The sequence below is a fragment of the Argiope bruennichi genome, chromosome X2, assembly GCF_947563725.1.
Source record: "Argiope bruennichi chromosome X2, qqArgBrue1.1, whole genome shotgun sequence".
Classification (NCBI taxonomy): Eukaryota; Metazoa; Arthropoda; class Arachnida; order Araneae; family Araneidae; genus Argiope; species Argiope bruennichi.
The window spans coordinates 37258917-37272765 of record NC_079163.1 but is presented as its reverse complement, the minus strand read 5'-3'; the positions used below and the strand labels follow the sequence as shown (position 1 = coordinate 37272765).

Sequence of the window (13849 nt, the reverse complement as noted above, 5' to 3'; positions counted from 1 at the left end):
CAGTTTCTCATTGTAGCTATTCTGGTCCTCTTTAACTACAACAGGACTTCGTAGCCATACTCGAAGGATTTCTTCCGGTATGCATGATTCAACTAATGGGAAAAGCATGGCGGCGTATTTATCTGACATCATAACAATGGATTCGAGTGCTCTTAAATGCGATTCCAATCTGTCATACAGCTGGGCGGTATTTAATTTCGATTTCATTGACATGGTATTTTTTATAACAAGTCCAAGTAACTAGAATTCGATCAGCAATTCTTCCCTCCCAAACCGTCCCTTTAATGCTTCAACTGCCTTCTCATAATTTTCTGCGGTGGGAGGAAAGCTTTCAACTATTTCCCTGGCTCAGCTACCTGGCACCATTGATTGGATTAGATACTGAAATTTATCTACCGAAGCCATCTCTAAGTCGTTATGAATTCTGCTAAACTGGCTCCAAAAGGCTAACCAGTCTTTTACATCACCTCTTCTATATTTTCGTATTCAGAATTATATTTATCTGCTAAAGTTATATCTTGCAACAAAATATCACATATTTTTTCATCAAGAACTTCTAAGTTTTTAGACAGACGCTCATTGTTAGCCATATGAGTCTGTATCACTTCTAGTTTCAGTTCTTCAACCGCTAAATTTTTCTTCAAATTATTATATGCTTTCGTAAATGAAGAGAGAATAGGCGTTCTTTGGATAGCTAATAAATCCATTTTTAACTTCTAATAAGAGATTTCAAATAGTATGAAACAATATGAATCACCTACTTTCGTTTCTGTGATCAGCTTAGAGCACTAAAGGTTTGTGATCACGTCCGGAGTTTACCATAATGTTGCGAGCATCGGAATATATTTACCCAACATATCCTGCTCCGCCTTAAATATTTACACGATAGTGAAAATAGTGTTTGTTTGCTACTTATAACTCTTTCAAACTTCAATTCGTGTAAATACAACAAATCCGACTCCATTTATTTTGATTTCAAACATCTACATTGTTGCCACTACCGAAGAAGGATAAACTGCAGCTGACAAATAATAATACACGGAGACATCACAGTTACATTAAAAATATAGTTGTTTAATTTTTCGCAACATTTTCCTACCATCTTTTATTTTTCTTATTCTGCAGCGCCACATGCTGGTTTCAGAGTTAACTAAATTTGCAATTTGGTGCGATAAATTTCCCTGACTTCCAAAGTGTAAGGCCACAAACGATACACTCCTATCGGATTCCCTCATTTTTTTTTTCATAACTCATCTCTCATTTTTGGAACACCTGCTATATCATTTATTTATATTCTATGATCAAATTAAATATGTAATTTCTAATCACCTAACAAATGCAATTATTGTAATAACCTTTACAATCGCGTATAACTTAATGACTACAAGATCACTACATAAACAGGATACAATCATTTCGCGAAGAAATTAATCTTTTTCGATGTTTTATATGTTGCGGATGATACAATTTTTATTCCTCTCCGTGTTATAACAGAGTTTGACAATTTATACTTCAGATTTAGCATGCAGTTTTTTATTTTTTTAGATAAGTGTTTTGGATAGTTCCCATTATCTTTTTTATTTTCCTGATATAGTTTTTTTTTTTTACATTTCCTGACAGTATGCTTTCTTATGATAAAAGCATCCACCGAAACTGATTTGTAATTCAATTGTGTGTAATAATTTAACTAAATATGCACTTTATGATTATATAAAAATTTGTAATTATTGTAATTTAAACTTAAGCTTGATCAAACAATAAATAACATTAATTAAATTTCATTTTTTTTAAAAAGGAGCTTTGCCTGACACTTTTTAAACAGTTAAACCTAAAGACCCAAATCGTTGAAATCCTTAATTACAAAACTTTCAGTATATCTTCTTTTGTTTAACAGACATGATACGAATTTGAAACAAAAAAAAAAAAAAAAAAAAAAAAATGAACTTCATAACATAATGAACTGTGCCAAACATAAACATCTAGAAGTAAAATGAGTATGATCAAATGGATAATAAAATGAATAAATTTGCACAAAAAGTGCCTGAAGCATTAAAAATATTGTAGAATTAGTATACAAAAGAAAATTAATTGGATCTCACGGTTAATAAAATTTGATTCCGAAAATGCTGAAATTTGTCACATTTGGCTGATGCATCAAAATTAAATAGTAACACATTTAATCAATTCAAATAGTAACACGTTTCTTTTCAATTTATTTCTTGGTTGTTTATAGAAATTAATGCTCCCAACATGCCGCAAATTAAATACCTACATTAAAGTTGGATGTTATTACAAAATTAACTTAAAGGGTGCTGAAAGCTGCAAAATCACATAAGTTCATAATTGTTATATTAATTCTCATTCCAATTCATTTTTAATCGTAAGATTTTTTTTTTTGACACATAGTTTCAGGGGAGGTAATATAAGGTTTGATGTTCTTTAAATGGGGAGGTGGTGGTTTGGCTTTTGTTCTGTTTGCCACTTCATACAGATATGCCTCTGAAATCCATATGGGTACTCCATGGTATGGCACAGCTTGGTTAAAAATAGATTTCATACTCTTCTTCCAAATTTATTCCTATATTGCTTGCAATATAGAAATAAATGAAAAACTTCTACTGTGTGTTAAGTTTGATAGCTAAACATTTCATTTTGTTAAAGATATAAGAAATCATAAACATTATATAGAAAATACTATTAATTATTCTTAAAATCAGGGTATGGCAGAATATTATTTGAATAATAAATTCTAATTCTGAAATGAATTAATTCCAGTAGCCTCGTGCATTGATATAATTTTTAAAAATAACCATATATCCAGCACTTAAAAAACTAAATAATTATAATTTAATATCTTCAAATTCACGAACATTTGCAGCATATATGAAAAGAGTTGATTCAAACAACATTCGTTTTGCATATAAGAAATTCTATTAATAAAAATATTTTTCTTATATGCTACAGTTTTAATCTTAATAAGCAAAAGAAACGATGCGATCCTTAAATTTAAAAATAATACTGTGTCTGGTAAAAATAATATTGCTATTGTCAATTGATTATAATTATTTGAGTTATTAATTAAATAATTATTCTTCATATATCTTCTTGCTGAAAATCCTTTGTTTGCCATGTCTTTTTCATTGAATTAATTTTGTAAAATTTGATCTTGCTTAAAATGCTTATAAAAGAAATCTGAAAAATTTCAAATCCCTGCTCCAATCATGGTGCATAAGAAGTAACAAGAATCAATAACGTTTTAAAAAACGCCTTCTTAGCAGTTAAATAACCATCCAGATGAATAAAATTCAAGATTATAATGAAATAATAGAACTGGTTATAAGTTTGCACATCAAAAGAAATATCTTTAAATGTAAAACATGAAATAAGTGGATGTTCAATGGAAAAATATTGAGAAATTAGGGCTTATCCTGTGTTAAACATCCTTGAAAATGAGGATTGTCATATTTACAAATAATTTTCTAAGAATTTCAAATAATTTAATTAAGTTCTCTTTAATATATTTTCTGAATGTATTGCATTTAATATAAGTTGATTACTGAAAGAGAATACTAAGAATTGAAAACTTTCAGATAATTTAAATGAAATCTAATGTGGTAAGATACCATTAATTATTGACAGCTATTTCATATCAAATTAGGTTCCGACATGTATTTACACACAATGTTGGTGCTAATTGTTGAAAAATTAACAAAAATATTAGTAATTATACTATTCTCTCTCACAATAATGTAAAAGACTGTTATTAATTAAACTCTCTTGACAAATGTGTTTCTTTCAGATTTCTACTTCAACTATAAACTATTAACTCACTTAAAAATGGCAGAAAAATACAAATTTTGAAATGAATTTGAGACAGTTTTCAAAAAGATTCTTAAAAAAGAATAGTTTTGATATTAATTATTTGTTGTAAACATTTCTTTATAATCTGATTTTTTTCATCTGAAATTTTATAGTCCATGTCACAAAAATACCAATTAAATGTTCACATAAGATTGGTAAATTTTACAATCAATTTTAAGATTGGAATCAAAGATATTAATACCAATAAAATCATCTAAAAGGTAACTTTTTTATAGAACTTTCTTTTACAGAATAAATTATAAACCAAATATCACAGGAAATGTAATCAATTATATTTATACAAGAATGAAACATATTTCTTTTCTTTACAAAAGTGTTTCAAGCACTAACACAAAAAGTTTCAAATGTGTTCCATCACACATTGATACACAAAAAGCATTTTGATAAAACAAGAAAAAATATCACTTGCATAAAAAGACATTTCAACAGAAAATGTTTTTAAAGAAAGATGAAATACAAGGCTACATAGTTATCAAATCAGTTATGTAAAAGTGAAAAAAAAGAAATACTTTGGTTTGTATAACGAAATACTTAAAGTTATTTTATATGAAAAATTACAATTCACATAAGAAGTTACATCCTTTTTCACCAAATTCTTTTGCAGAAAAAAAAAAAATTCTTATACAAATATTATTTGGAATGTTGAGACAAGCAGAAAACAAATTTTAAAAACGATTTTAAGCAACAAAAAATATTTATCAAATTAGATAAAGCTTTCTTGCAAATGGAAATACACAAATACTTTGTGCAATAAAATATACAGCTATCTCACGACAGTATAATCAACTTAATAATGATATAACCTTGCAAAACACAATTACAAGCAAAAATTGAAAAGAATATAATTATATGGTGCAGCTAAAAATCAGACATAAATATTACTTTAGTTTTTTTTCTACAGAAAATATCCATTTTATTGCACAATATTCAGCATTACACATACAGCTCATAATTTGTATTAAAAAAGAAATATGTACTGATTTGAATACTTGAAGAATGTAGTAATAAATATTTTAAACAACAAACATAACAGATGAAACATACGTTACTGACTTCATATAAGCTAACTACATTTTCATACAGCTTTCAGATCCCCTACCTTCATTTTAAAAAGTACTCCGATTTAGAAAAACCTTTTTACAAAGGCATATTTCTAAAGGTGTAACAATAAACCAAGAATTACATGTCAGGGAGTGGGACCTGGCTTAGCAAGCATCAACTGGTATTATGAACACATTATTTGGCAGATGAAATCCCATTTATAGCTGCCTTATACATAAAATCAAACTGCATATATATGAGACTCTTTCAAGGATAAGAGTAATTTCCCCAAATATTAGAGAGGTCTGAGCATGCATTGTCATTTACATTGAATAAAATAAGTACATCTATATCAATGTTAGAGCACATACAGAAAAATCAACAAAAATATTCACTGATTCAGACTTGAAATGCATTTATTTCATCTGAATTATGTAAGGAAAATTCATTAACATAGATATACTTTCTCCTATGATTTAGCACTTTGTACTTGACAAAGTAATCCAATCTCTTCAAAAACATATGCAACATCAGTAATGCAAATTTTAAAAATAGAAACTCGTAAATCATAAATTGGGATGATGTTAAAATGTTCACTTGTTCAGAACATAAATAATAATTTCTGGATTAGTTTTAGTAAAGTAAATTAGAATTTAATTTTCTATGATAAAATTAACTTCGCTCTCAAGCACTTACTGATAAAAAATGGAATTCGATAATTATTGCTCATTTAAAGTATTACAGTTATAAATTGAGAAAATATGCCCAAGTGCCCACTATACTCTTTATAAAAACACTGTAAAACCAGATAGCAAACGTTTTCTCACAATCATGCCATACAATAAAATTTTGTTCTGGTCATTTGAAATGTAGTAAAAATGCAAAATGCAGGGAAATAGCGATAGGCGAAGTGCAGAAAATTGAAATATAATCAAAATACTATAATGTATTAAATATAAGAGGAAATGAATATATCTTTTGATAGTCAGTAAATAAATATAAGCATTTTATAACATGAAAAAAATACAGAGTTCTTTTGTAATTCATGTAAAATTTATACAATTGTTCCAGTGAATACATAAATATTTCTCTTATGCGACTTCCAAAAAATACATTATTTAATTACAGAATTTGAAAACACTGCAGGTGTGATCACAAGATTTCTCAGCATGTACCCGATTTTTCAACAGGCCTTATTTAAACATATCTTGGCAACTGTGCTGGTGATCATTCTTTCAAGTTCAAAATAATTATCTCAGCCGAAATAATGGAAGAAAATAAATTCAAGAAGATTTAATCGGAATGAAGGTATATACGTTTTTGTTCACAGAACGAAATTTTCGAAATATAGAAGCATAGCCAGTTTATTTCCCCACATTAAATACAGTTAACCACAGAGAATGCTCTATCATTACTGCTCAAGCACAATTTAAAATATTGTGATAAAAATAATGTGGTATCTTTACGTGATAGAATGCATTCATCAAAGTTGATTAACATGAATAAATTAATCTTATTAATATTCATCGTTTTTGGCGGTTATTTCAATTTTATTAACATTGTATCGACTAATTTTTTACGAATTACATTTTATCAAAACAGTAAGGAAAAAAAAAATAAATAAATAAGAAAATTAATTTTTTATCTTGAATATTTCCGAATTACATATTTTTTCTTACTAAAAATTACATATATACATTACATATGCGTGTGAGTTAAAAGTTTTAATTTATTTTTAATAAGGAATGTATTTAATTCACAATATTGACTTTTTATAAAAATAATTGCTTCTCTTTAAATAATCTTAAAACTTTTATCTCCATTGTTATTTCATTTGTTTTCTAAATGCTTACAAGCACCCACCATTAATCCATTATAATATTAAAAATTGAGAATTTGGAACGTTTGATCAACTTTATACAAACTTGTTTCAAACAATTTAATGACGTGAATAAACGAAAATATAACTATACAATGGATTAAGTCACAAGGCTATAGTTAGTTCATGCTTATACAGACACAGTTAATTTCAACAATATAAATATCTTAGCAAAATTATTTAAATTGTGATTATTTAGAATACAAAAGATTTAATTCAATTAATTTGAATGTCAAATGTAGTACATAAAATTACATATATACACACACACTGATATATACAAAGACGAGCATAAAAACTATAAAAAGATTTAATTAAACTTATTGCCATATCACTGCATATAATGCTGCTAAAGAATTATAGCTCTCACTTTCTAAAGTGTTTGTTTAGCCTGCTTTACAGCAATTTTGTTTTATAATTAATAATAATATTTCCATGCAGCTTCATTAGTTTCAAACATGTAGTAAAACCTTGGTAAATATAAAAAAGAAATTACATTACCAACAATATTTTAAAAAATTACCGGTCATAAAGTCTCACAAACTACTGAAACAGAATGCCAGGCAAAAAGTTTTACATTCTAATTTATTATATGGAACAAACGACCTATAACAATTGGAAATACATTTATTCTCGAAGGCTTTATGAATATACAAAGATATTGGCATTGTAAAAATGCTTATAAATTTGTTGAATGATGGAACTGCATAGCCACACAATTAGAAATACACAGCAATAAAAATGAAATGTATGACAGTTTGCAATCTGTTAAAAGTATTAGTCCCAAATGCAAACAAATAAAAGTGAGGTGCCAAGTAAATTATCACAAGGTATTGTATAGTCTCTTGCACACTTGCTAAGTTTATAAACATTCCACAGATTTTCTTTGATTATTGCTATATATGATGAAATTGCATAGTTGGATAGTTAGAAACTCACAGTAACAAAAATGAAACATATAATAGCTTGCAATCTGTTATAAGTATCAGTGCAAAACAAAAATGTAAACAAATCAAAGTGAAACACCGTCAATTATCACAAAGTAATATATAGTCTCCCACATACTTTTATAATTGATAAATGTTCTTTGGATTTTCGTTGATTATTGTTTACGTTTCATATACAATGATGCTTCTTGATAATCAAAATTTCACAAGCAAGAAAAAATGCAAGAATATTACAGTTGCAAGATTAAAATTAACTTTCAACGCAATTATTATTTTTAAAAGGATGCAATTGAAGAGTATAAAATCATATGATAAGAGACTAAAAAGTTATTACATTATATATCTCCCCCCCCCCCTCCAGCAGAACCATATTTTAATGGCTTTTCAAACAACAGAAAATCATAAAGTGAAAAATCCATCTACGTAAGAAAACATTTAATCTAAGGTATTGAAACTGGGGTAACATATCAGAATATAAATTGTGACATCGAAATTGGCAATAAGAATCCTTGGTATCATAAAAATAATAGGGGGGGGGAGGAAGATGTTTACCGAGCAATGATTTCAATTTTAAATGAAAAGATGATATCAATAGTTTACTTATCACTTATACATTGCAGCAATTCAATGCAAGAACACTTTAATGTCTAAGAAGACCAGACATAAAATAACCATATAATAATGAATGAAAAAATTATTTTTTGAATGAAATGAAAAACATTAAAATTTAACTTTCTTTTAACTCAAATTTACATTTAGCATAAAAAGTATATGCAAGTTAATGGCAAGAAACATACTTCTGCTTGATGCGGAGGAAAATCTAGGAACTTAGAAAAACTAAACAAGAACAAAATACTTCATATAACTAAAGCAAACTATGAATAAATATTTAAAAACACTATATTTCCTACACAATCCATTTCAAAACTTTATATTATATTAAATTTTCTAGCAAATTTTATGTACATAATTACATATAGCAAAAGCTTGAAGACATAGTATTTCTTACAGCTTCAAGGATAAAACATAAGAATAATATGACTGAAAAATATATATAACACATAATTACTGAAAGACAATTTGTAGCAATCAATATGAAAGCAAGTGCAAAAAAAATTAAAAAAAAAAATGCTTCTAGCCAGCTAGAGCAACTAGTGATAAACACTCAAGAATGTGTAACTCCTTTTCTTGCCACTAACATGTTTAATACAGGATTTTTCTTAATGTATTCCACTGCTTTGTTATGCGTAACCATTGTAAAATCATAGCCATTAACCTGCAAGATACAGAGAAAATAACAGTTTCTAAAAAGTTTCAAAACTCGTTTTCTATAGCTAAAATACAGAAACATTCTCTTAGTAAAAAATATACTTCAATTTTCAATTTGTTACACCTTTTTATTTTTAAGCCACAGTTTTCAAAAAATTTTGGTTACACTCCTTTATTTGTACATTTCCTTTATGAAAACAATATATGACAAAATATATTTTTCCAAATGAATAAAACATACCAAAATAGAAAGCATATTTTTTAATCTTTAAAATATTAACTATCTTAATATAAATAGTCATCGTGACTATGTTTGAATAAATATTCTATATATGCTTGTATATATGTTCCACATCTGCTCCTAAATAACTGGGCTAACATCAACTGGGAACTCAACCAGAATTTGTCCATTTATTATTTAAGATAAGAGAAACAATGCTGTCAGTTTCCCAAAATTAAATATTTAATTATAAATTAATCAAAAAATTTCCATTTTTCCACAGTAATTTTGGAACAAATTATCCCTAGAAGAAATATCTTTATATCTTAAATTCAGAACTACTTTATCAATGATACCAATTTCGTTTCTGTGCAGTTTCCTCACAATTTCAATTAATTTTTAAAAATTTAATTGCCTATGACTTTTTAAAAACCATCTGTTTTAGTCAATATTCTCATATTAATTAAAAAAGGTTTCAGAAGATAAAAGAAATTTAGGATATTATAATATTTTATACGAACATAGTTTTTATAACAAAAATATTATATATGAAAACATTTTAATCCCAGCCAATGCTGAGCATAATAACTAGTATGGATATATATTTACCTGCAGAATTTTGTCATGAACTTTTAAACCACACTTGGCAGCTGGACTATTTTCATACACTTCAGTAACATATATACCCTGAATTATTAATGAAAGGGCACATTATGTCAGAACACAAATTATAGCAAAGAAAAAAAAGAAAGAAAGAAAGATAAACTTTAATATAATTTCATTAAAAACTCACTAATGATGCAAAATTTTAATTTTGGAATTCAAACACATATATGATATTAAAAATAAGAGTGAGAAGAGAAGTCCTGTCAAAAGAAACAAATTATATACAGAAATAGTACAGCCATTTGCATAAACCAAATGAGGCTAACTGAAAAATTTCACAATTTATATAACAATTTCATTGAGGTTAAATAAAATATTTAAAAAAATAACACCATATTATGCATTTTCAAATTTATGTTTATAATGTAAATAATCAGAAATGTTCTCTACTTGACATTCACATTTCTTTTCATAATACGGCAGATTTAGCTTTTAGATTCATACTATGGGGAAGAGAATTGAGAACACAATGAAATATGTTGCAAAAAGACATTTCACACTTTTTAACATTGCATAGAAAGATTGCTGTTCATCTTGAAATAGCAAAAATATTGAAGTTTATGGATAACTGACCAAGAAAGAACAGGGGAAAAAAAGCAGAACATTTAAGGATAAAAGAAATTTTAAAAACTTTACCATAAGAAAGTACAATTCAACCTGTTATATATTTAATAAGCCATACTATATAAAGTAGTTCAAAGCATACAATATTTAGAAATATCATTTGTACTAAGAAATTTTTTTGCCTCTGCATCTTTAGAAAAGAGCCCATTCATTCTTAATGTAACAGAAAGCTGATGCAATAGAAGCAGTTATCAAAAGAAAAATTTATTAAACAAATTTTCAGAATTTTAGGCATCTACTCCTGTCAGCAAGAAAAGTAATACTACTTAAAAGCAAGTAACTATTTTCAAAAGAACATGTGGCACATAAATAAAAAATTATTTGGATACCAGGATATAAGAAATAAAATATTAAAATCATATAGCCAACCTTGACATGGCTTATCTGCTCAAGCTAAAACATCTTCTATTAGATTAAAAGCAAAGGTAGTATTTTAAATGAAACATAAAACTATAAATACTTACACTATCCTTATACCCATAAGGACTTTTATGAAAATCCTGATCTATTCCACCACCAATCTTAAAGCCACATTTAAGAACTTCTCTCCCTTCTGAATCAACTGACGTCTCTTTTGTAAGTTTAATCGGAATCTATAAAAATAGAAAAATTTCTGTTTCAATCAACATCAATTTTCACTAAATTTTACAAATAAAGAAACAGAAAGATATTCAAAAACTATTCTATTCATATAAAATCTTCAAGGAATTTCAAACACAGAAAAAAGGCATCACTCAGAAATTTCAAGTGAAAATTATATAACAAAGAAAAATATTGTAACCTTATACTAATTTGAATTAACTTTTATGTAATATACTTAAGAAATTTATAAGAATAGGAATTTAATTTTGATTAATTTTTTAAATATTTAAAATTTTTTATCCAGATAAACTCTAATGGCACTGCACCTAGAATTATTAAGATTCTCAGATAATGGGCAGTTATAGAGTGATAAACGTAAATAACAACTTACATACTGATTTTAAATATGAAATAAAATTTAACCACTTAAGATAAACAAGATCAAGATTAAGAAAATTAAAGCAGAGTATTATATAGAAGTTATATTACTTAATATAAGTATATTATATAAAATAAAAGATATATGGGAAAAGTACTTCTAAATTATTGCTGCACTTTATTACAGATAAAAATAACCAGAGCATATTTTAAATAGAATCGATTTGATCAAAATATGGTAAATTTCTTAAAAATTTTGTTTCAGAATCATGTAAATGTTGATTGTGAATTTTATATTTATCAAACAAAGTAATCTGATTTATCAAATATGATGTAATAAACGAAGCAACGTGTTCAATTAAATTGAGTAAATCACTTCATAAAGTATTTAACTTGCTTACGCTTAAACATTCAATAGCCATTCCAGGCTGGTGTTCAAATGCCATACTTTCACAAATTTAAAGTACAAGTAAAATAAAAAGTAGAGTGAAATTTCAAAAAACGTAATGGAAAAATATAAACACACAACTGTACACAAATCAAAACTACGCTATTGCAAGCAAACTAATGCTTATTCATCTGCCAGATTCGAAAAGCCAAATTGTTTTACCGGGTTGTAGCGAACTGGAGCTTAGTAAAGTCTCCGGTGCTATTCGATTAATCTAAGATGCTTCAGAAAGGAATACGGATCATCTAATGAGTCTGCATTGCTAACATCACTGTAATTACATTCTGAGTGAATTCTGTGTAGAAGGACTACAGTTTTGTTTATACTCAATTACAGTTTATGAGTGAAAGGAGAATGTCCAATCCAGCTCGAAACATGGTGACTTAAACTTGGTTTATGCTATAAAGCCGTAATATACTTTTTATTAATAATTCCTTCAGATTCAATATAATTAAGCTTCAAAAAATTCTTTATTTTTAAATTCAGCAGGTTTTCAGAATTTTTAATGAAAATGAATATCCCAATTTCAATGAAATTTGATTCAGTTAGGTTAATGCCCCGTTCAAAAGCTAATGAAGACTATTTCAGGTGGAAAATCTTAAATTTGATCATTGTGATCAAATTTACTCTAAATTTAGTTTTTACTCTAAATTAAACCATTTGTTATGTGTAAAAATAAAAACATGTTTGCACTTCCTGGTAATGTGTTATTTATATTGAAAGTCGGATTTATGAATTAAAAGTAAGGTGTATTCTCAATTTTTTAGCCACTGTAGCTTTTTCTCGCTTTTTTCAAGCACATAAGGTGTATTGTATATCCCTATGTATACCCATTTCTAAAAGTACCCATTTCTTCCTTTTTAAAATATGTGCTCCTTTTTCTAAATCACGCGTTAGTATTTGAAGGAGGCGACGAAGTAAGTGACACAGTCACTCTTAAAATATCACTTTTAACTGAAATCGGAAATTCTGGGCTTCGAAAGCTTGCACAAGAAAAAAAAAGCTTCAGATGGAATCTTTCTGTCTTGCCACATAGTATTTTTACTAGAGCTTTGTGAATCATAATAAGGGCTTCTCCTTGGAACTGAAACTGACCCTCATATTCTTGATCCCAACCGGTATCGCAAGCAGAATCGTGGCCGAAGGAGGAGAAGACACTTTGAATTTTTAACTTCGTTTTGTTCCATCCCGGGAGTCATGATTTATGTACAAGCAGAAGCGACGACCACACCAACACAGAACGAAACAAAACAAAATGAGAAAATGCTAAAAAGAGAAATTATTTTCCCCACTGTTTAATACTGTGAGATTCTGATAAGGATTTCTTTACGCGTGTCTGATTAGACAAGGGAAATATAGGGATCCTTTTACGCAACTGGTTTCGACAACAGTTTTTTTATCGAATTTTTTTAAAAAATCGAACAATCACATATAACCTGATTAATTGCTCAAATGCGATCAATTTTATGGCTGTATTTCTCCCTGACCACAAAATATTGTCTAAGGACTTTAAGGAGTCATGAGCAGCTCGTATTAGCCCCTGAACATTGGTTAATCCAGCAAAGTATTAGATAACAGAGACAGTCGTACATTTAGAGAGTAATTTGTGTCACATTTGTCAAAATAACCGATATTGTGATGGGTAACTATTTTTTGTTTTTAAACGGGAAAAATGAATTCATCTTTTAGGAATTCACTTTATTGTTATAACAAAATTCGGAGATCCCCTTCATACAGTATGAAATGGTGTTTCAGTATTGAATGAATGCGCTGCCATTTTAAGTTGGCAAAATTAATGGATGGATGGATTATAAAGTTCATTTTAAGCTTCTTCAACTTTCAATTTTTGAAATAGAAATAATAGAAAAGATTTTTGTATATTATGAATTATTTTTATGAATTTAAGATTTCAG

The 13849-nt window shown here is 27.6% G+C and overlaps 1 protein-coding gene across 1 annotated transcript; it reads right to left on the bottom strand.

The window, feature by feature from the left end:
- Positions 1–4198: 4198 nt before the first annotated feature.
- LOC129960648 (tax1-binding protein 3 homolog) lies at positions 4199–12053 on the bottom strand. The gene is made up of 4 exons (XM_056074197.1): positions 11890–12053; positions 10993–11121; positions 9848–9925; positions 4199–9025 (listed from the first exon to the last, which is right to left on the bottom strand). The coding sequence occupies exons 1-4, from the start codon at positions 11932–11934 to the stop codon at positions 8915–8917; spliced, it is 363 nt and encodes a 120-aa protein (XP_055930172.1). The 5' UTR covers positions 11935–12053; the 3' UTR covers positions 4199–8914.
- Positions 12054–13849: the final 1796 nt, after the last annotated feature.